General features: G+C 42.5%; 1 protein-coding gene across 3 annotated transcripts in view; it reads right to left on the bottom strand.

Annotated features, from left to right (window-relative positions):
* uchl5 (ubiquitin carboxyl-terminal hydrolase L5) overlaps window positions 1-20,804 on the bottom strand; it is a 49,751-nt gene that overhangs the window by 20,511 nt on the left and 8,436 nt on the right. For 2 of the 3 annotated variants that reach the window (XM_078561742.1, XM_078561743.1), the window contains exons 3-7: window positions 18,809-18,914; window positions 8,444-8,569; window positions 6,718-6,779; window positions 6,499-6,629; window positions 852-915 (exon numbers count right to left, since the gene is read on the bottom strand). In XM_078561742.1, coding sequence (XP_078417868.1) covers window positions 852-915; window positions 6,499-6,629; window positions 6,718-6,779; window positions 8,444-8,569; window positions 18,809-18,914 — 489 coding nt within the window. The remainder of the gene's footprint in view (window positions 1-851; window positions 916-6,498; window positions 6,630-6,717; window positions 6,780-8,443; window positions 8,570-18,808; window positions 18,915-20,804) is intronic. The other variant, XM_078561744.1, reaches the window with a different exon arrangement.

Raw genomic sequence — 20,804 nt, 5'->3', positions numbered from 1 at the left:
GAACAAGATTTGAAAATACAAGTGAACTACATTTAAAGAATTAACCTTGCCCATGAATACAGGACACATAACAAAATTATTATTTCCTGTTTTGCATTTTCTTCGCCCAAATCCTGAAGGTGGTAGTTCTTGCTGGCTCACATGGGAACACCACCACCTGGAAGTTCCCCTCCAAGCCACCACCATGCTGACATGGAAATATATTGCCATTCCTTCGCTGTCGTTGGGTCAAAATCCTGGAACTCCCAATAAATGTTGGCCCAGCCAGCAACACCCACATCCCATGAATGAATGAATGAAAAAAAATTCTGCAAGTCACAAAAGCCCTTCAGTATTATTCTCAAGTGATCATTTTTGATATGTTGGGTAGTGTCAGGTTAGTTTAACCACCAGAAGGCCCCAATGCCAGGTCAGACCCTGCTTTTGCCCAATGTCTACACATACAAGCCTCCTGTCTAGATAATGGTTGGTAATCAGGAACAAGAACCATGGTTGCTTTTCCCCTCCCTAGCCCAGGGTGCTGAAGCTAATCTTTGCATTCTTATCACCATCCCGATCAGATAAGAGTACAAAAGTAACATAAAAGGCCATGCATTCAATTGGGGTTATTCCACCAGAATCCAAATTCCCCCATCGTATGTATTTTTCTCAGCAATTGTATTCAGTAACATTGATGTTTTTGCCTTTTCTATATTCTATTTAGAACTACTTGCAGCATTCTAAATTTTTACCAAAGTAACGTATGGAGAACTGTCAAGAATAGTTTGTTCTTAAACTATAAAGGCCAGTGCAACCAAATGGCCGCAGAAAATATAGTTATACACTGAGTGAAAAGGGAATGTAAGACTTACTTTTGTATTCGTTTCTCTATGACTGGTCGCACTGCACTGACCCAGTCATCTTGATTGCATGTCCCTAAGAAAAGGAAAGCACATTGCCGATATGGAAGTGATATGATACAAAGGACATTTATAAATAGAAACATTTTCTGAAAACTGATAGGTTTCCCATAGTGTTGCTCACTCTGAGAATGTATTGTTTTACAACAATAATAATATTCCATAATGGAAGGGCACAATCATAGAATGAAAGGAAATTACAGCACAGGAGGCCATTCAGCCCATCATGTCTGCCCAGGAAGACAAATAGCCATCCAGCTTAATCACACTTTCTACTCTTGGGCTATAGCCTTGTAGGTTATGGCACTTCCAGAAACCATATGAGGGTTTCTGTCTCTACCACCCTTTTAGGCAGTGAGTTCCAGATTCTCACCATCCTCTGGGCAAAAAGATTTTTCCTTGAATCCTCTCTGACCTTCCTACTTCTTACACAATATCTATGCCCCCTGGTTATGGATCGCTCAACCAAGGAGAATAAGGCCTTCCTATCCACTCTACTCAGATCCAACATAAAATTTTATCCACTTCAATTAGGTCTCCCCTCAAACCCTTCTATTTGCAAGAAAACAACCTTAGCCTATCCATTCTTTCCTCATAACTAAAATACTCCAGTCCAAGCAACATCCTCATAAATCTCCTCTGTCCCCTCTCTGGTCCATTTACGCTCATTAGGAAACATTCGATACAAACAAACCCTTCATTATAATATAACAAACACATTGTGTGTACATAGTAAAAAGTTCTTGTGATTAAAAAAATGTATCTTTTGACTTGTCACAAGTCATGCCATTACAGATTCATTAGTGTGTGCAGCTTAATTTTTGGAATCAAACAGTTTCATCTCAAATCTCTCAAGTTTTAAAAACAAACACAAACAGGTGCAAAATGTTGCCATTTGACAGTGATTTCAAATAATTCAATGCTTGGTTAGAGATCAAGATTTTCTCCCATTTTAACATAGACTGGAATCTATTAAGAAAGTTTTAACAATGCACTTAGAAAATTATAGTCAGATCAGACAAATTCAACATGGTTTTACGACAGGGAAATTGTGTTTTTTGAGGATGCAACTGGTAGGGTGGATAAAGGAGAACTAGTAGATGTTTTACAATTGGATTTCCAAAATGCATTCATCAAGCTGTCACACAAAAGGCAAGATATGGGCTTATAGAGTCGAGGTAATATATTAGCATGGATGGAAGATAAAATAATAGACAGGAAGCATAACATAGGGATAATGAGGCATTTTCAAGGGTCAATACTGGGGTCTCATCGATTTACACTCTATATTAATGACAGAAGTAGAGACCAAGAGTAATATATCTAAGTTTGCTGATGGTACAAAACTAGGTCGGAATGCAAGCTGTGAGGAGGACACAAATAAGCTGCAAAAAGAAATAGGCAGGATGACAGATGTATATAATGGGGGGGAAAGTATTCACTTTGATAAAAATAAAAAAGCAGAATATTTTTAAAAGACATGAAACTTGTAAATGTTGATGTTCAGAGGAACTTGGGTGCACTCGTACAAGGGACAAAGTTAGCAAGTAGGTATAGCAAGCAATTAGAAAGGCAAATGGCATGTTGGCCTTTAATGCAAGGGTATTGGAGTACAAGAATAAGGAAGTGTTGCTACAATTGCACGGTGCTTTAGTGAGACCACACCTAGAGGGCTGAGCTGTTCCCCATAACATGGGGGTAGGTGCCAGGCCACCCATCATATGTAAATAAATAATTAAGGGTCATTTGAGCTCGTTTACAAGCTAACTGACCCCAATATTACACTGCCCATGCCGTAACACAGTTGGCGCAGGCAGGCAGGAGTAGGCAGCCCGTTCTTTCAATAAAGTTTTTAATAGGGCAGAAAGGGGGCTTTGCACTCTTTGTGCCCCTCACCTCCATACATAGTACCCCCCTTCCTTCCTTCTTCTCTGCCTGCACTGCAAAATCCTCATCCCCACACCCCTCCCTAAGGTGCCCGCCCAATACTCCTGACTTACCCAAGTCCAGGTCCATTGGGGTCTTCATCCTCGGCCTGTTTATAGTCCCAACAGCACCCGCTACTGAGCTCTGATGCTGCTGGGACTCCAAGAGCTGCCAGCCAATCAGATTGGCCAGCAGCTCCCAAGGGCGGGACTTCCATCCTGTGAGGGGCAGAAGTCCCACACTTTCCTTGCCCCCCACAGTGCGTTACTGCTGCGGGGCAGAATTTTTAAAAAATCTTCGGTTGGTTTCCGCCCGACTTTTTACGTCTGGGGTGTGGTGGGGGTAGCAAGCAGTACCACCCCACTCCATAAAATCCAGCCCAGAGTACTGTGCACAGTTTAGGTCTCTATATTCCAGGAAGGATACACTTGCCTTGGAGGTGGTAGTGTGAAGGTTCAATAGATTAGTTCCTGGGATGAGAGGGTCATCCTATGATAAGAGGCTAAGTAATTTGGGCCTATACTCTCTGGAATTTAGAAGAATGAGAGGCGATTTCATTGAAACATAAGATGAAGAAGCTTGAGAGTGCAGTCACAGAGGTTTCCTTTAGCTTGGAAATCTAGGACACAGGAGCAGTCTCAGGATAAGGGGCCAATCAGTTAAGATTGAGACATGGAGAAACTTCTTCACTCAGAGGGTTGTGGATCTTTGGAATTCTCTACATCAGAGGGTTGTAGACGCTCCATTATTGAATATATTTAAGGCCAAGATATACAGATTTTTAGTCCCTCAGGGAATCAAGGGGTATGGGGAGCAGGCAAGAAAGTGGAGTTGAGGCAGAAGAGAAGCCACGGTTGTATTGAATGGCGGGGCAGGCTTGATGAGCCATGCGGTCTACTCCTGCTACTATTTGTTATCCCACTGTTTTACTTCTGGAAGACTAGTATCCTAACCCCAACCTGAAGAGACATATCTATGCTCCCACAGCTTTAAGCATACCAAATGACTATATGATATTTCTGGTGCTGCACATATTGTAGTGGTTAGTAAAGCAACATCAGGGAACTGAAAGCACCAACGTGATATCATTCTGGTGCAGAAAAGTATTATGAAATTCTTCAGAAATGCTAGACATTTACAAGTGTGCAAGGGGTTTATTGCATTAGGCCCATTAGAATGACATACTAGACATTTGCATCTGTGTATGGGGTTTGTTGCATAGGTCCTATTAGAATAAAATATGTTAATAAAAATAATTACTTCATTCTTAGTCCCACCCATCTTCAATTAATTGGTCCCTGCATTCTGCACTGCTTGCCTTCTATTTACACTCAACTGTGTCTATTTCCAGCTGATGTCTTCCAACTCCCCACAAGTTACATGTATTCAGCATAGACCCTCTCTCTTTTTCTTACACTATACATAATTGAGTTATAACTGTAAAACTGACCAGTTTCTTTTAAGCCACAAAATGCACAGTACATGGGGAAACTGATCTAAAGAGGCCAGTTGGTAACAATCTGCTATTGTCGAGGAATGTTTGACTTTATTAGCGACTACTTGTAATTTTTTTTTTTATTCATTCATGGGATGTGAGCTTCGCTGGCTGGGCCAGCATTTATTGCCCATCCCTAATTACCCTTGAGAAGGTGGTGGTGAGCTGCATTCTTGAACCGTTGCAGTCCATGTGGTATATGTACACCCACAGTGCTGTTAGGGGGGGAGTTCCAGGATTTTGAACTAGTAACAGTGAAGGAACGGCGATATATTTCCAGGATGGTGAGTGACTTGGAGGGGAACTTCCAGGTGGTGGTGTTCCCATCTATCTGCTGCCCTTGTCCTTCTAGATGGTAGTGGTCGTGGGTTTGAAGGTGCTGTCAAAGGAGCCTTGGTGAATAATACAGTGACAGATTACATCAATTTCTGTTCTGCACTGCATGGCTTTCTGGGATTTATACCAGTGACTTAGATTTTGTTTTTTTTAAATAAACAGACACAATTATGGGATGCAATTCCTATCTGCCTTGATACAATCTTACAGCATGACTATACAATCATAGACACTGTGAAAGGAACTGGTCAGTTATTTTAGTAAGCAGGAAACCAAAACCATAGGAAAAATGATGGAGATGTGCAATTTTACTGTTAATACAGTGGACAATGAAATAACGGAATGATCAAATATTATGGTGTGAAATATCTTTTGCATTTCATGAAGAACAAGTGGCTGTCAGAGGAAAGAGTTTACATCAGCAAACCCATTCTGGGCAATTTGGTAAAATAATTCCTGTAAAATGTTAAAATTTGCATCTAACATTTATCATTGCAGTTGCTTTTCTAAGGTGGCATAAACAAAATGCATTATATGACAATGTGGGATACAAACTTCATCGCAATCACTGTGCTAAGCAGTGCACACTTGTGAATTTGTTGATGAGTTGACAGGTCAGTCCAATTGTATGATACAAATCATATTCCACAGTGTTTTCTGTATCCTACATTATTCATTCTGATTCAGTAATACTCATCAGTACTAGTGACCGCAGAAAATTTTAAATATCTATGCCACTCACTCAATCAAGTTAGCATTTTTAAAAATCATGTAAGCAAACTACTTGATTAGAGGGGAAAAAAAGATTACTACTTGCTAAGAAATGATGGGAGACAAGTTTCATCCACTTTGCAAGGGCCATCATACTATGAAAAAAATGAGGGTGGTGCAAAAAAAACCGAGAAGCTCCACTAGCTCACGATCACGTATTGCCCTTGCACTAGTGACAGGCCAAGAGCAAGCTATGTGAATAGTCGATCTCAGTCAGGTTGTGGTAGAGGCCACAACTGACTTGAGTGTACTTATACTAGAGGTACAAGCAAAAAAACGCAGGCAAGAATCCCACACCAAATTGCTACCAAGTAATTCTGCTGGAAAACACTAGTATGGGCATCAGGTGACAATAGAATTGGCTCAACTGTGATGCCTCTGCACTGATATCCACTGTCCCACTCTGGAGACAAATACATAACCTAGGCTGATTCCAGTGCAGTGCTGTGGGAGTGCTACATTGTTGGAGATGGTGTTTTTTGGATGAGAGGTTAAACTGAGCTCTGTATCTGTTCAGGTAAGTGGAAATCATCCCTTAGCACTAGCATTATTCTGATGTCTTGGGCAACACCTATCCCTCAATCAACACCACTAAAATAGTTCATCTGGTCATTTTAACTTGTTGCCCACAGACCAGTGACTACACTTCAAAAGTAATTAATTTACAAAGAGCACGTTAGATCATGAAAGCAATACAGAAATCCAAGTTGTTTCTTTCTAAGCTCACACATGAAGGATAGCTAACAAGTTACCACTGAGCTGACACAGCTGTCAAGTCATATCCCAACAAACATCACTCTCTTCAGATGGGAAGGAAGAAGAATGGAGAATTAAATAAGTTGATTTCTTTGGAAAGTTAAATTACATCACAGGAACAAACTTTATTATGCACAAGCGAAATAAAACCTTTACGCAAGATGTTCTTTTTAAGAAATGGTTCTCGTTGTTCCATTATACCAAATTATTCAAGCTAATTATTCTCAGTCCTATTCAGCTTGAATTGAACTACAAATGTATAAAACAAGACAAACGTGGTAAATAGCTCATGCTAAGTATCAGAATCATCATTACCCAAATCAATCGGTCCTTCTCTTAATCCATCTAGTTCATATAATCTTCCATGGACAGGAAAGTAACTGACAAAATGGAACGCATCTTCTTCCTTTCCTGCAGCCTTGGCATCAAACTCAAACATCTGTTGCCTGGTAAGGAAAGTGGCAGATCAGGTTAAGAGCAACTTTGAAAAAAGCTTGTAAGAAATTAAGGGACGTAGTACAGGCTTCTTCATACCTGGCAAAGCCATTGTGAACTTGTCGAATAACTTCTGAGTTGCTCAATGCCAAGCCTTTCATCTGTTTTAATGATCAGAGACAGTCAGTACAAAGAGTGCTTTATTCTTATGCTATGAAAAAAAAACATTTGTTTCATGTGACTTCTCTGGGTTAGAATTAAATAGAATGATGATTTGCACTCTGAGGTCCATTCAGGTAAAGTTAGGAAAATGTCACATCAGGAATCCAAAACAAGGAAAAGCATTTTAAAAACTGAGCAAAATTGTGACTATTTTTTGAATTTATTTTAAAAGTATTTATGACTTTCTTTTTTGCTTTCTCTGTCGCTTTCTCTTCAGTTCTACATGGGCCACAGGACAGGATTTTCAGCTCGGCGTGCGATTGTGCGCCCGACACGCACGAGCGTAAAATAGTGCGCGATGACGTCGGACGAGCGTCCCAATGCCATCGCGCACTCGCACGATATTGTTGGGCGAGCGCCCCGACATCATCATGCACTCGTGCACTATTTCAGTCAGCAGGTGTGCGCGAGAGTCGGCAGCACGCCCACTGACAATTAAGAGAGCTGCTAAGCCCATTAATCAATTAATTGAAACAAATTTTTCCCTGCCTGTCCACAGGCGGGATGAGGTTTCTGATGTTAATTAAAAATAAAATAAGAATGTTTGTGCAGCAATTGATTGAGTCCACTGTGTGGACATTTTTTCAGGATTTTAAAAACTTTATTGATTGATTTAAAATACTTCGGCTCCCTGAGGCAGCTCTCTGCCTTCAGGGAACTTTCACTGCGCAGTCCCCTGTGCCTGCGCTGACTTATGCGCTCGTCCTCCTCCCCACGCACCCAGGAAGTGCTGAGCATTTCAGTGCGCATTTCATGCTGACTGGCCATTAACTGGTCAGCCAATGTGAAATCGCAGTCGGGGCCCGATCGTGGGCGGTGGACCGTTGCGCGCCCTGCGAGGGGAAAATCCTGCACACACAGAATTTCCCAACTAAATGAGTCAGTCGGATACTTATTTCAAAGAGTGTGCCCAGATGCAGGAGATGCAAGAGGACAATCCAAGTGACTGGCCAAATCATTTCATCCCTTCCCTGCCAGTAGAAAAAGCATGCTCTGCACTCAGTCAGCATCTCAACGAAGAAAGGGAACTTGCTATAATAAAAACAGAAAATGCTGGAAAGACTTGGCAGGCCTGGCAGCATCCGTGGAGAGAGAAACAAGAGTTAACAAATCTGTATGACTCTTTTTCAGGCTCTGAAAACATTAACTCTGATTCTCTCTCCACAGATGCTGCCAGTCCTGCAGTTTTTCCAGCATTCTCTATTTTTATTTCAGATTTCCAGCATCCGCAGTATTTTGATTTTATCAAAGGGAACTTGCTGTCTGGGAACTATTGCTGTGTACCTACACCTATGGTTCTAAAACACATACATAACTTCTTAAAGATCTACGAGATACAATTGCATCTTAACCCCCAGGCACGCACAATTTGAAGATGAAAATGTCCCATTTTGGTAGATCAATGCTGGTTAAATATTAAAAAAACTGCATTATGCACTTTACCAACTTAGATTATCTTTACTGCAAAGTCTCTCTAAAAGAAAAAAGGCTGCCTATTTATCTGAAGTAGTAATATTTAACATAATTACAAACAAAAATGCAGCTGTTATTTTGGTAAATTAGTCTGCATATAAAGAATTTAGCACTTTTAGGTTATACTTACAGCAGCATCAAAGCTTTGTGAAAATTCTTTAAATTCTCCAAGAGTTTCCCCTAGTTCTATATCTGGATGGATACAGTTCAGCAACACACTAATAATGGCTTGGGTGGCACAGGCATTATTGATAACCTTAGGAGAAAAAGCAATATTGGAAAAGTCAAACAGTGAGGAGATACCTTGCCTATATTTGCATCAAAATGAATTTTTTACCAAATGCCATAATAAAAACATAAATATTGTATTCATGTAGACATACATACAGCACTCTTGGATTAGGAAGACAGAAAAAAAAGCATATCAGCAAGGCTCGCCCACTCTTGATTATCCATGGACTTATAAAGTACTCACAGCATAGAAACAGGCCATTTGGTGTAACAGATTTATGCCAGAGTTTATGCTCTACATGAGCCTCCTCCTTCACTTCTACATCTAAACACATCAACATATCCTTCTATTGATTTCTCTCTCATGTGTGAATCTTGCTTCACCTTAAATGCATCGATGCTATTTGCATCAAATTCCAGTCTTTCTTTATTCATTCATGGGATGTGGGGATCACTGGCTAGGCCAGCATTTATTGCCCACCCCTAACTGCCCTTGAGGTGGTGGTAGTGAGCTTGCCTTCTTGAATCATTGCAGTCCATGTGGTGTAGGTTCACCCACAGTGCTATTAGGGATGGAGTTCCAGGACTTTGGCCCAGTGACAGTGAAGGAGTGGCAATATAGTCCCAAGTCAGGATGATGAGTGGCTTGGAGTGGAACTTCAGGTGGTGGTGTTCCCATGTGTCTGCTGCCCTTGTCCTTCCAGATGATAGTAATTGTGGGTTTGGAAGGTGCTGCCTAAGGAGCCTTGGTGAATTTCTGCAGGGCATCTTGCAGATGGTATACGCTGCTGTCACAGTTCGTCAGTGGTGAATGTTTGTGGATGGGGTGCCGATCGAATGGGATGCTTTGTCCTGGATGGTGTCAGGTTTCTTGAGTGTTGTTGGAGCTGCACTCATCCAGGCAAGTGGAGAGTATTCCATCACACTCCTGACTTGTGCCTTGCAGGTGGTGGACAGGCTTTGGGGAGTCAAGAGGTGAGTTACTCATTGCAGGATTCCTAGCCTCTGACCGGCCCCTGCAGCCACAGTACTTATATGGCTAGTTCAGTTCAGTTTCTGGTCAATGGTAACCCCCAGGATGTTGATAGTGGGGGTTTCAGTGATGGTAACGCCACTGAATGTCAAGGAGTGATGATTAGATTTTCTCTTGTTGGAGATAGTCATTGTGTCATTGCCTGGAACTTGTGTGGCACGAATGTTACTTGTCACTTGTCAGCCCAAGTCTGGATATTGTCCAGGTCTTGCTGCATTTGAACATGGATTACTCAGTATCGGAGGAGTCACAAATGGTGCTGAACATTGTGCAATCATCAGCGAACATCTCCACTTTTGACCTTACAATGGAAGGAAGGTGATTGATGAAGCAGCTGAAGGTGGTTGGGCCGAGGACACTACCCTGAGGAATTCCTGCAGTGATGTCCTGGAGCTGAGATGATTGACATCCAACAACCATAACCATCTTCCTTTGTGCTAGGTATGACTCCAACCAGTGAGCAGTTTTCCCCGATTCCCATTGGCTCCAGTTTTTCTTAGGCCCTTTGATGCCACACTCGGTCAAATGCTGCCTGGATGTCGAGAGATAGTCACTCTCGCCTCACCTCTGGAGTTCAGCTCTTTTGTCCACGTTTGAACCAAGGCTGTAATGAGACCAGGAGCCGAGCGACCCTGACGGAACCCAAATGAGCGTCAGTGAGCAGGTTATTTCTAAGCAGGTGACGCTTGATAGCATTGTTGATGACCCCTTCCATTACTTCACTGATGATGGAGAGTAGACTGATGGGGCGGTAATTGGCCGGGTTGGATTTGTCTTGCCTTTTGTGGACAAGACATACCTGGGCAATTTTCCACATTGCCAGGTAGAGCCACTGTTGTAGCTGCACTGGAACAACTTGGTTAAGGGCACGGCAAGTTCTGGAACACATCTTCAGTACTACTGCCGGAATATTGTCAGGGCCCATAACCTTTGCAATATCCAGCGACTTCAGCTGTTTTTTGATATTCGGTGCAGCGAGTCGAATTGGCTGACAACTGGCATCTGTGACGCTGGGGACCTTCAGAGCAAGCCAAGATGGATTATCCACTCGGCACTTCTGGCTGAAAGTTGTTGTAAATACTTCAGCCTTATCTTTTGCACTGACGAAAACCGGACAGACCACCCGGTCTCGACTTAGGCACCGGAAACGACAAGGGTAATCTCGTCCACCCTGTTAAGTCCTCCATACTAAGACCTGGGAGCTAGTGCCAATAATGGGAGAGATGCCTCACAGGCTAGTCAACCAACAGCTTGGCATAGTCATCTCAAGGAGTCATACTTTACAGATACTGTCCCAGACACCGCCATCACTATCCCTGGGTATGTCCTGCCCCACCAGCACAGTGGCATACGGGGGACGAGAGTTTCCCTGGGAGTCTTCAACATTCTGGAATCCATGAAGTCTTATGGCATCAGGTCAAAGATGGGCAAGGAAACCTCTTGCTGATTACCATGTAACGCCCTCCCTCAGCTGATGAATTAGTGCTCCTCCATGTTGAATACCACTTGGAGGAAGCACTGAGGGTGGCAAGGGTGCAGAATGTACTTTGGGTGGGGGCCTTCAATGCCCATCACCAGGAGTGGCTCGGTAGCACCACTACTGACCAAGTTGGCCGAGTCTTAAAGGACATAGCTGCTAGGCTGGGTCTGCGGCAGGTGGCGAGGGAGCCAACAAGAGGGAAAAACATACATTACCTCATCCTCACCAACATGTCTGCCATAGATGCATCTGTCTATGACAGTATCAGTAGGTGTGACCACCACACGGTCGTTGTGGAGGCGAAGTCCCGCCTTCACATTGAGGATACTCTCCAACGTTTTGTGGACGACCACCATGCTAAATGGGAAAGATTTCAAACAGATCTAGCAACTCAAGAATGGGCATCCATTTGGTGCTGTGGCCCACCAGCAGTAGAAGAATTATACTCGAACACAATTTGTAACTCATGGTCCGGCATATCCTCCACTCTACCATTAACATCAAACCAGGGGATCAATCCTGGTTCAATGAAGAGTGCAGGAGGGCATGCCAGGAGCAGCACCAGGCATAACTAAAAATGAGTTGTCAACCTGGTGAAGCTATAACACAGGACTACTTTCGTGCCAAACAGCATAAACAGCAAGTGATCAACAGAGCTCAGTGATCCCACAACCAACGGATCAGAGCTAAGCTCTGCAGTCCTGCCACATCCGGTCGTGAATGGTGGTGGACAATTAAACAACTCACTGGAGGAGGCGGCTCCACAAATATCCCCATCCTCAATGATGGAGGAGTCCAGCACATCAGTGCAAAAGATAAGGCTGAAGTGTTTGTTACAATCTACAGCCAGGAGTGCCAAGTGGATGATTCATCTCGGCCTCCTCCGGAGGTCAACAGCATCACAGATGCTAGTCTCCAGCCAATTCAACTCACACCACGTGATATCAAGAAACAGCTAAAGGCACTGGATACTGCAAAGGCTATGGGCCCTGCCAATATTCCGGCAATTGTACTGAAGATTTGAGCTCCAGAACTTGCCGCACCCCTAGCCAAGCTGTTCCAGTACAGCTACAACACTAGCATCTACCCAGCTATGTATAAAATTGCCCACGTCTGTCAGGTACACAAAAAGCAGGACAAATCCTACCCGGCTAATTCCGCCCCATTAGTCTACTCTCGATCATCAGTAAAGTAATGGAAGGGGTCATCAACAGTGCTGTCAAGCGGCATTTGCTTAGCAATAACCTGCTTACTGACATCCAGTTGGGGTTCCGCCAGGGCCACTCAGCTCCTGACCTCATTACAGCCTTGGTTCGAACATGGACAAAAGAGTTGAACTCCAGACTGAGGTGAGAATAACTGCCCTTGACGTCAGGGCAGCATTTGACTGAGTGGGGCATCAAGAAGCCCTCGCAAAACTTTAGTCAGGAGGAAAACTCTCCGTTGGTTGGAGTCATACCCGGTACAAAGGTAGGTGGTTGCAGTTGCTGGAGGTCAGTCGTCTCAGCTCCAGGTAATCGCTGCATGAGTTCCTCAGGGTAGTCTCCAAGGCCCAACCAATCTTCAGGTACTTCATCAATGACCTTCCTTCCGTCATAAGGTCAGAAGTGGGGATATTCGCTGATTGCACAATGTTCAGTACCATTTGCGACTCCTCAGATACTGAAGCAGTCCATGTCCAAATGCAGCAAGACCTGGGCAACATCCAGGCTTGGGTTGACAAGTAACATTCGTGTCATACAAGTGTCAGGCAATGACCATCTCCAACAAGAGAGAATCCAACCATCGCCCCTTGATGTTCAATGGCATTACCATCACTGAATCTCCCATGATCAACATCCTAGGGGTTACCATCGACCAGAAACTGAACTGGGCTATCCATATAAATACTGTGGCTATAAGGTCAAGTCAGAGGCTAGGAATCTTGTGATGAGTAACTCACCTCCTGACTCCCCAGAGCCTCTCCACCATCTACAAGGCACAAGTCAGGATTGTGATGGAATACTCCCCACTTGCCTGGATGAGTACAGCTCCCACAACACTCAAGAGGCTTGACACCGTCCAAGACAAAGCAGCCCGTTTGATTTGCACCACATCCACAAACATTCATTCCCAGCACCACTGACGCACAGTAGGAGCAATGTGTACCATCTACACGATACACTGCAGGAATTCACCAAGGTTCCTTCAACAGTACCTTCCAAACACATGACCACTACCATCTAGAAGGACAAGAGCAGCAGATAGATGGGAACACCACCACCTGGAAGTTCCCCTCCAAGTCACTCACCATCCTGACTTGGAAATATATGGTCGTTCCTTCACTGTCGCTGGGTCAAAATCCTGGAACTCCCTAACAGCACTTTGGGTGTACCTACACCACATGGACTGCAGCATTTCAAGAAGGCAGCTCACCACCACCTTCTCAAGGACAACTTGGGATGAGCAACAAATGCTGGTGCAGCCAGCGAAGCCCACATCCCATGAATCAATTTTTAAAAACCTGATGCGCTGCGCTCCCCCATCATTGAGGATGGGGATATTTGTGGAACCTCCTCCTCCACTGAGTTGTCTAATTGTCCACCACCATTCACGACTGGATGTGGCAGGACTGCAGAGTTTAAATTTGGTCCGTTGGTCATGGGATCGCTTAGCTCTGTCCATTGCATCCTGCTTACGCTATTTGGCACGGATGTAGTCCTGTGTTATAGCTTCACCAGGTTGACACCTCATTTTGAGGTATGCCTGGTGCTGCTCCTGACATGCCCTCTTGCACTCTTCACTGAACCAGCGTTGATCCCTGGCTTGGTGGTAATGGTACACTGGGGGATATGCCAGGCCATGAGTTTACAGATTGTGGTCGAGTACAATTCAGCTGCTGCTGATGGCTCACAGCACCTCATGGATGCCCAGTCTTGTGTTGCTAGATCTGTTTGGAATCTATCCCATTTAGCACAATGGTAGTGCCACACAGCGATGGAGGGTATCCACAATGTTATGACTGAACTTCGGCTCCACAACGACCGTGTGGTGGTGACTTCTACCGATACTGTCATGGACAGATGCATCTGTGGCAGGCAGGTTGATGAGGATGAGGTCAAGTATGTTTTTCCCTCTTGTTGGTTCTCTCACCACCTGCTGCAGACACTGTCTAGCAGCTAAGTCGTTTAGGACTTGGCACCAAGCCACTCTTGGTGATGGACCTTGAATTCCCCCACCCAGAAGAAATTCTGTGCCCTTGCCACCAACCCTCAGTGCTTCCTCTAAGTGGTGGGCAACAGAGGGGTACTAACTCATCGGCTGAAGTGAGATAGTAATCAGCAGGAGGTATCCTTGCCCATGTTTGACCTGATGCCATGAGACTTCATGGGGTCCAGAGCCGATGTTGAGGACTCCAAGGGCAACTCCGTCCTGACTGTATACCACTGTGCTGTCACCTCTGCTGGGTCTGTGGCACTTTCCGTAAGGTATGATTTCGTGAGTATGACTATGTTAGACTGTTGCTTGACTAGTCTGTGGGACAGCTCTCCCAATTTTGGTACAAGCCTCCCAGTTCTCTCACTTTTAGCATTAGCCCCCATGTGTTAGCAACAAGGACTTTGCAGGGTCAACAGGACTGAGTTTGTCGTTGTCGCTTCCGGTGCCCAAGACAATGCCAAATGTTCCGTCCGTTTTCATTCATGTAGCGGTTTGATACAGCTGGGTGGTTTGCTAGGCCATTTCAGTGGCTATTTAAGAGTCAATCATATTGCTGTGGGTCTGGATGTGTGGCAAGCCAAGACAGAAGATTTCCTTCTGCTAAAGGACATGAGTGAACTAGATGGGCTTTTACAACAATCATGAGCATTAGACTTTTAATTCCAGGTTTCTATTGAATTCAAATTCCACCATCTGCTGTGGTGGGATTTGACCCCAGGTCCCTAGGGAGTTACCCTGGGTCTCTGAATTATTGGTCTAGTGGCAATACCACTACACCGCCGCCTTCCCTCTCTGGGTAAAGAAGCTTCTCCTGAATTCCCTATTAGATTTATTAGTGACTATCTTATTTTTGTGGCCCCTAGTTTTGGTCTTGTCCACAAACAGAAACATTTTCTTCTACATCTACCCTATCAAACTACTTTATAAAGATTCTTGCTGGGAAGTAAATGTTTAGAGAAAATAAGGCTCAGCCCAATGTCTGAGCTCTCACATGAAGCATTCCTACTGTGAGGAACCCGTTTTTGGAAAATTTGAAGGGCACTGAATTTTGGACATTCTCCCTCCTGAGTTATTTTAAAAGTCTGCAAGATTAATTCAGGGCTGTGGATATACCATTCTTCAAAAGATACCGTGGGTCAACAGGTACATGTCCATCAGAGAACACCTGGAGAGGGAAGAGATACTTTGTACACCTAAGTTAACAAAGAACTGCTTTTGCCAGGCTAAAGACTTGCTGAATCATTAAAAACACTTGGCCTGATAGAAGTTATGGCAAAATACTGCAGATGCTGGAACTCTGAAATAAAAACAGAAAATGCTGGAAAAACTCAGCAGGTCTGGCAGCATCTGTGGAGAGAGAAAGAGAGTTAATGTTTCAAGTTTGTATGACTCTTCTTCAGAGCCGAAGAAGGGTCAAATGTATTCGGAATGTTAACACTGTTTTTCTCTCTCCACAAATACTGCCAGATCCGGCCTGAGTGTCCTCTGAGCATTTGATTCTTTGACTCTCAGTCAGAGAGAGGGTAGGTGTACCTTAGAAGCAGGCTGCAAGAAGACAACTCTCTCTTTCCCTCTCTCTGCCCCACCTTTGTGTTACATGTGGTCTCGAATAAGTTAAACTTTAATCAGAAATGTCTCATCAGAATAACTCATCTTTTTTTTTGAAAGTCTGCAAAGTTGTCATAAGTAAGAGTCATTAAGGACAATTTCACCAAAAATCCATGTGAAAGGCCTTCCAGGTCTACTGTGACCAGAGCTCTGTTAGATCAACAGCATTGAGATCATTTCGAAATTTATCCTTTGAAGAGAAAAATTCCCATACTCCAGCCTCTGCAGGGGGCTGTGTTGTGTTGTCCTGTTTAGTGCTTGCGTGAGCGTGTGGGGGTTCGAATGTTTTTTTTTAAAAAAGGGGGAAATCATTACACTACTAAACTACAAAATGTATATTAACTAGTTTCATTGTTTTAAAAAAGAAGTTTGTTTTATAATAAATCATTTTTTTGTGTTTACTGAAAAAGCCTGATTAAAGTATTTTTATGCTGGGAATAATAATATTAAAAGTAAACAACTGGCCAGTTTTGTGGGTAAATTAGACATTTAAACTATTGTTACAACCTGTGGGGAAGTGGGGCTAGAATTGACTGAACACTCTCCCATCACAGTCCGTAACACCATGTAGACAAAGTAGAAGTGCAAATACAGGTATTTTATCTGCCAAAACAAATGCAATTTCTATTCTATAGAGTCAGAACATCAATCACAGATCAGATTCATCTGATCTTATCCATCAGTGAAATGTACTATCCTATCTTACAAAATTATTCAGTTTAGGTTCGAAACTTAAAGCAAAAATCAGTATAGAATGTCAAAAGAAAAGATCCTACAATATGTCAAAATTCGGTTGCTCTACAGTAATATTCTGCACAACAGTAGAAACTTGTCATCAATCTCAACTCAACAGTACACAGACTGTGCCATATTACTAGATGTCAAGGGTACTGAAGTATGTATGGTACCCAAAAATTGACAGACATCAGCCAAAGGCATCATCTTAAACTATTCATATATAGAAAAGAAAATGACGTGCAAAGACAAGCCCTCATTCTATACAAAGAGAAAACTGATGAATGTGTTAATATTTTCATAAAAGCAACAAGAGAGAGAGAAGAAGGGCTCAGATCCAATATCCCATTGCCCTGAGCTCCCAGTCTCATTCTACTGTGGGGGAAACCACAGCAAAGATTTGGTATCTTCCCATAGAAGATACAACTAGAGGGAAAATTGGAGGTTAATCACCAAGGAAACGCCCTGTAGAAACCCTAAATATTCATCTAAAATGGCACTGGTGGACAATTAGTAATTGGCTGCCACCAAGAAAAGAAGTCAAAATAAATCGTACTTCATTTGGAGCTCTTTAAGAGAACCCATAACCAAGCAACTGATTTGCAGTTTTCATAGAAAAATGCACAGCATTTCAGGATATGTTCCTCAAACACCAGCAAAAATTCTGCAATCCAATCAAATAAAAGTCAACTTATTTATTATACCACCATAAACTAATGGAAACCATTGAAAGCCATAATGGTCGACCATCCGCCTTTTACGCAGACATAAGCTTTGCCAATCTCTATTCTTGTTATACTTAAAGGAAGCAGGAAGTCTAACAGTTCCTGCCTGCACGTACGCACTCAGCAACATCTGAAGGCTGATCAGACCTGGGAATAAACTAAGTTTTCTGTCAAATGCTCACTTGAATTCCACCGCTTCAGCCCTCAGCACCAAGCTCCTTCGCATTTGCTAACTTTTTTTTCTCTCTAACTTTAGCACTGGGAACATTCAATGAAAATTAAAATCTAGGTTCATTCATGGGAGTTTCTGTCTTTGGCAGTAAGGATTTCACAAGCAGCTAATTTAAGAATAATCCTCTGTTCAGCATTATAAAGTGAAACAGGAAAATAGGACCTTCAGGGATTGCATATATTCGATTTTTGGCTCATTCCTATGCCTGTGTGAACACGCGAGTACCTTCAGCTATTGCTGCGTGTAAACACGCAGCCCTATACAAACAGCCCAGACAAGTACTGCTATTGGTGCTTATTTGGACAAATAGTGGACAATTATGCAATAAGTGAGTTTAATCGAGCAGCTGAAGCATAGTGAACGACAAGCACTTTCCGTGTGGACAATCAGCATTTCTAGCTCTTATTTTCACTGATGGCCAGAAAACTACAGGGACTAAAACCTATTGCTGTAGATATTATCAGGGAAAAAAGCAGAAAAGCATCAATGCAATTTTCCATTGAAATGTCAGTATTCCATGCTAATCATTCCTGGTTCCAGTGGAGTGCTTGCTGACCTTTACTGGCTCCCAACTAAGTGTGACTTTGATTTTAAAATTGTCATCCTTGTTTTCAAATCCCATCACATCCTTGCACCTGCCCCCGTATTTCCAGCCATCCAAAATATCTCCACTCCTCCAATTCTGTCCTCTTAAGCATTCCAGAACTATATTGCCCTTCAGCCACCAAGGCCCTAGGCTCTGTAATTTCCTCCCGAAATTTCCCCACCTCTCTTTTCTCCTTTAAGATGCACTTTAAAACCTACCTCCTTGAACAAGCTTCTGTCATCTGTTCTCATCCCTCAAGTGACTCAGTGCCAAATTTTGTTTGATAGCCCTCCAATAAAGTGCTATAGGATGTTATGTTACATTAAAGACAAAAATAACTTGTCTGTGCTGTTGAGAGGACATGAGCTGAGTTCCTGTTCATTCAGATTATTTTTACAAAGCTAAGCCCGCTCATCACTGGTATCTGCGGGAGCGGTGAGTTCAATCTAATCCCATACTTTATTGCATGGATTGGTTTTCCTTTCAGTCTTAACAGGTTTTCTCCAAACTCCCTGGCCTCTAGTGATGTTCCTTTAATCCCAGTAATTGAAAACGTCATTGCAAGAAAAATTCTTGCTGTTTTAGCAATAAATTTATAGCATTTTTTTCACCTAAATTGTACTTGTCTTTTGCTTCAGATTAATTAATATCTGCTCTTTAAGCTTACCTGTTTAGCAAAGAAGATCTTCTCAAGTCTTGAATCTTGGACAATGGACCCTGCTGGTTCTTCTCCTGGCTGCCACTTGAATAGGAAGATTAGGCCATGAACTGGTCTAGAAAGAAAGAGGACTACTGAAGCTACCCCACACTATTTTCGTATCTCTTTATTACATGAACCATCATTACATACACCAACAGAAAATATACACCTACCCATTTCTTTTAGAACACTGTTCTGAACACTTTGATCGTACTCAATGGTTATTTGTGGGTCCTCCAATAGATAGAGCAAACCATAAAAAATGCACATTATGCCCAAGATGAAATTGTTCGAGGACTTTGTAATATATGAAAGTACAAGTTCCTCTTACTAGTAGATGCATGTTTGAAGAATTTAAGTGAATATTACAACCATGCCTGAGCACTGGGGAGACTAAACACAGGCTGGGTGACCACTTTGCGGAACACCTTCACTTAGTCCGCAAGTACGACCCAGACCTCCTTGTCGTTTGCCATTTCAGCACACCCACATCCACTCTCGTGCCCATATATCCATCCTTGGCCTGCTGCAATGTTATAGTGAAGCCCAACACTACTGAAGGAACAGCACCTCATCTTCCGATTAGGCACTTTACAGCCTTCCAGACTTAACATTGATTTCAACAACTTCAGACCATGAGCTCTCTCCTCCATCTTTATCCCTTTTTTAATTTGATTGTCTTTTTTAATTCTAATTTATAGATCATGGCCGATCTTCTTGTGTTTCGATTTCCACATTCCCATCTAACCCCGATAACCTTTGATTTCCTTACCTAACAAGAATCTATCTACCTCTGCCTTAAAAATATTCAATGACCCCTCCTCCACCGCCTTCTGAGGAAGAGAGTTCCAAAGTCGCACAATCCTCAGAAAAAAATTCCTCCTCATCTCTGTCCTAAAAGGGCAACCCCTAATTTTAAAACAGTGCCCCCTAGTTCTGGACTCACCCACAAGAGGAAACACCCTCTCGACACCACCTTGTCAAGGCTGTTCAGGATCTTGTATAATTCATTCAAATCACCCCTCACCCTTCCAAACTCCAGTGGAAACAAGCCCAGCCTGTCCAACCTTTCCTCTTAAGACGACCCACTCATTACAGGTTTCAATCTAGTAAACCTCCTTTGAAACGCTGCCAATGCATTTGCCTCCTTCCTTAAATAAGGAGACCAAAACTGCACAGTGTTCAGGATGCGGTCTCACCAATGCCCTGTTTAACTGAGCAATATTGCATTTACATCAGGCTGTAGTCCATTCCAATGAAATGTATTATGGGAAAATGCAAATTAGAGACTGAAAACCATTTAATTATCTGACTTGTTACCAAAACACCAGAACTTTTGTGGTTCAGAATTTGTAAATCAAATGCTAATGGAATAGTGGAAAATTAAGGGCTTAAAACAGCACTTAGGCCAAAAAAAAAAAATTACATTTTCGGTTTGTTGGTTTTGAAAACAATCAATCTTGAAATTTTCCGCACATTTTTTTCATTCTGCTGTGGAATATTCGGAGTAAATCTGTTTCCAGATGAGAGAAAAATTGTTTTTTTTGAAAGTTTCAGGAAGGTTCAAATGCACAAATAATGGATGTGCTCATTTATCCATTTCACCAATCACAATAGCAAAGGTCAAGTTTTTTTTATGTTTACCACTATTATCTGAATATCAAGTTCAGATGACTACATTACAATCATTCAAGGGCATTTTAATAGATTTAATAACAGACACCTAATATTATGAAGTTGCTTTATTCAACTATTGGTCATTTTTGAATAATCTGGTGCTATACACCTTGCCATCGCTGCACAATGAAGTTCAGAGATTAATGAGTGCAGCATTAGTGCTCCAGGTTCAATGAGAAAAAAATTATAAATCATTTTAGCCAGAGTAGCAACTTATTTTTGACATTGTCCAAATAGTATTTATATTCACTATAATAGAGGAAATTAAAAATCCCTGTATAGGGCA

Source organism: Cetorhinus maximus, chromosome 17, assembly GCF_964194155.1.
Source record: "Cetorhinus maximus chromosome 17, sCetMax3.hap1.1, whole genome shotgun sequence".
Taxonomy (NCBI): Eukaryota; Metazoa; Chordata; class Chondrichthyes; order Lamniformes; family Cetorhinidae; genus Cetorhinus; species Cetorhinus maximus.
The sequence above is the reverse complement of the archived record's forward strand: the minus strand, read 5'-3'. Positions and strand labels throughout refer to the sequence as shown.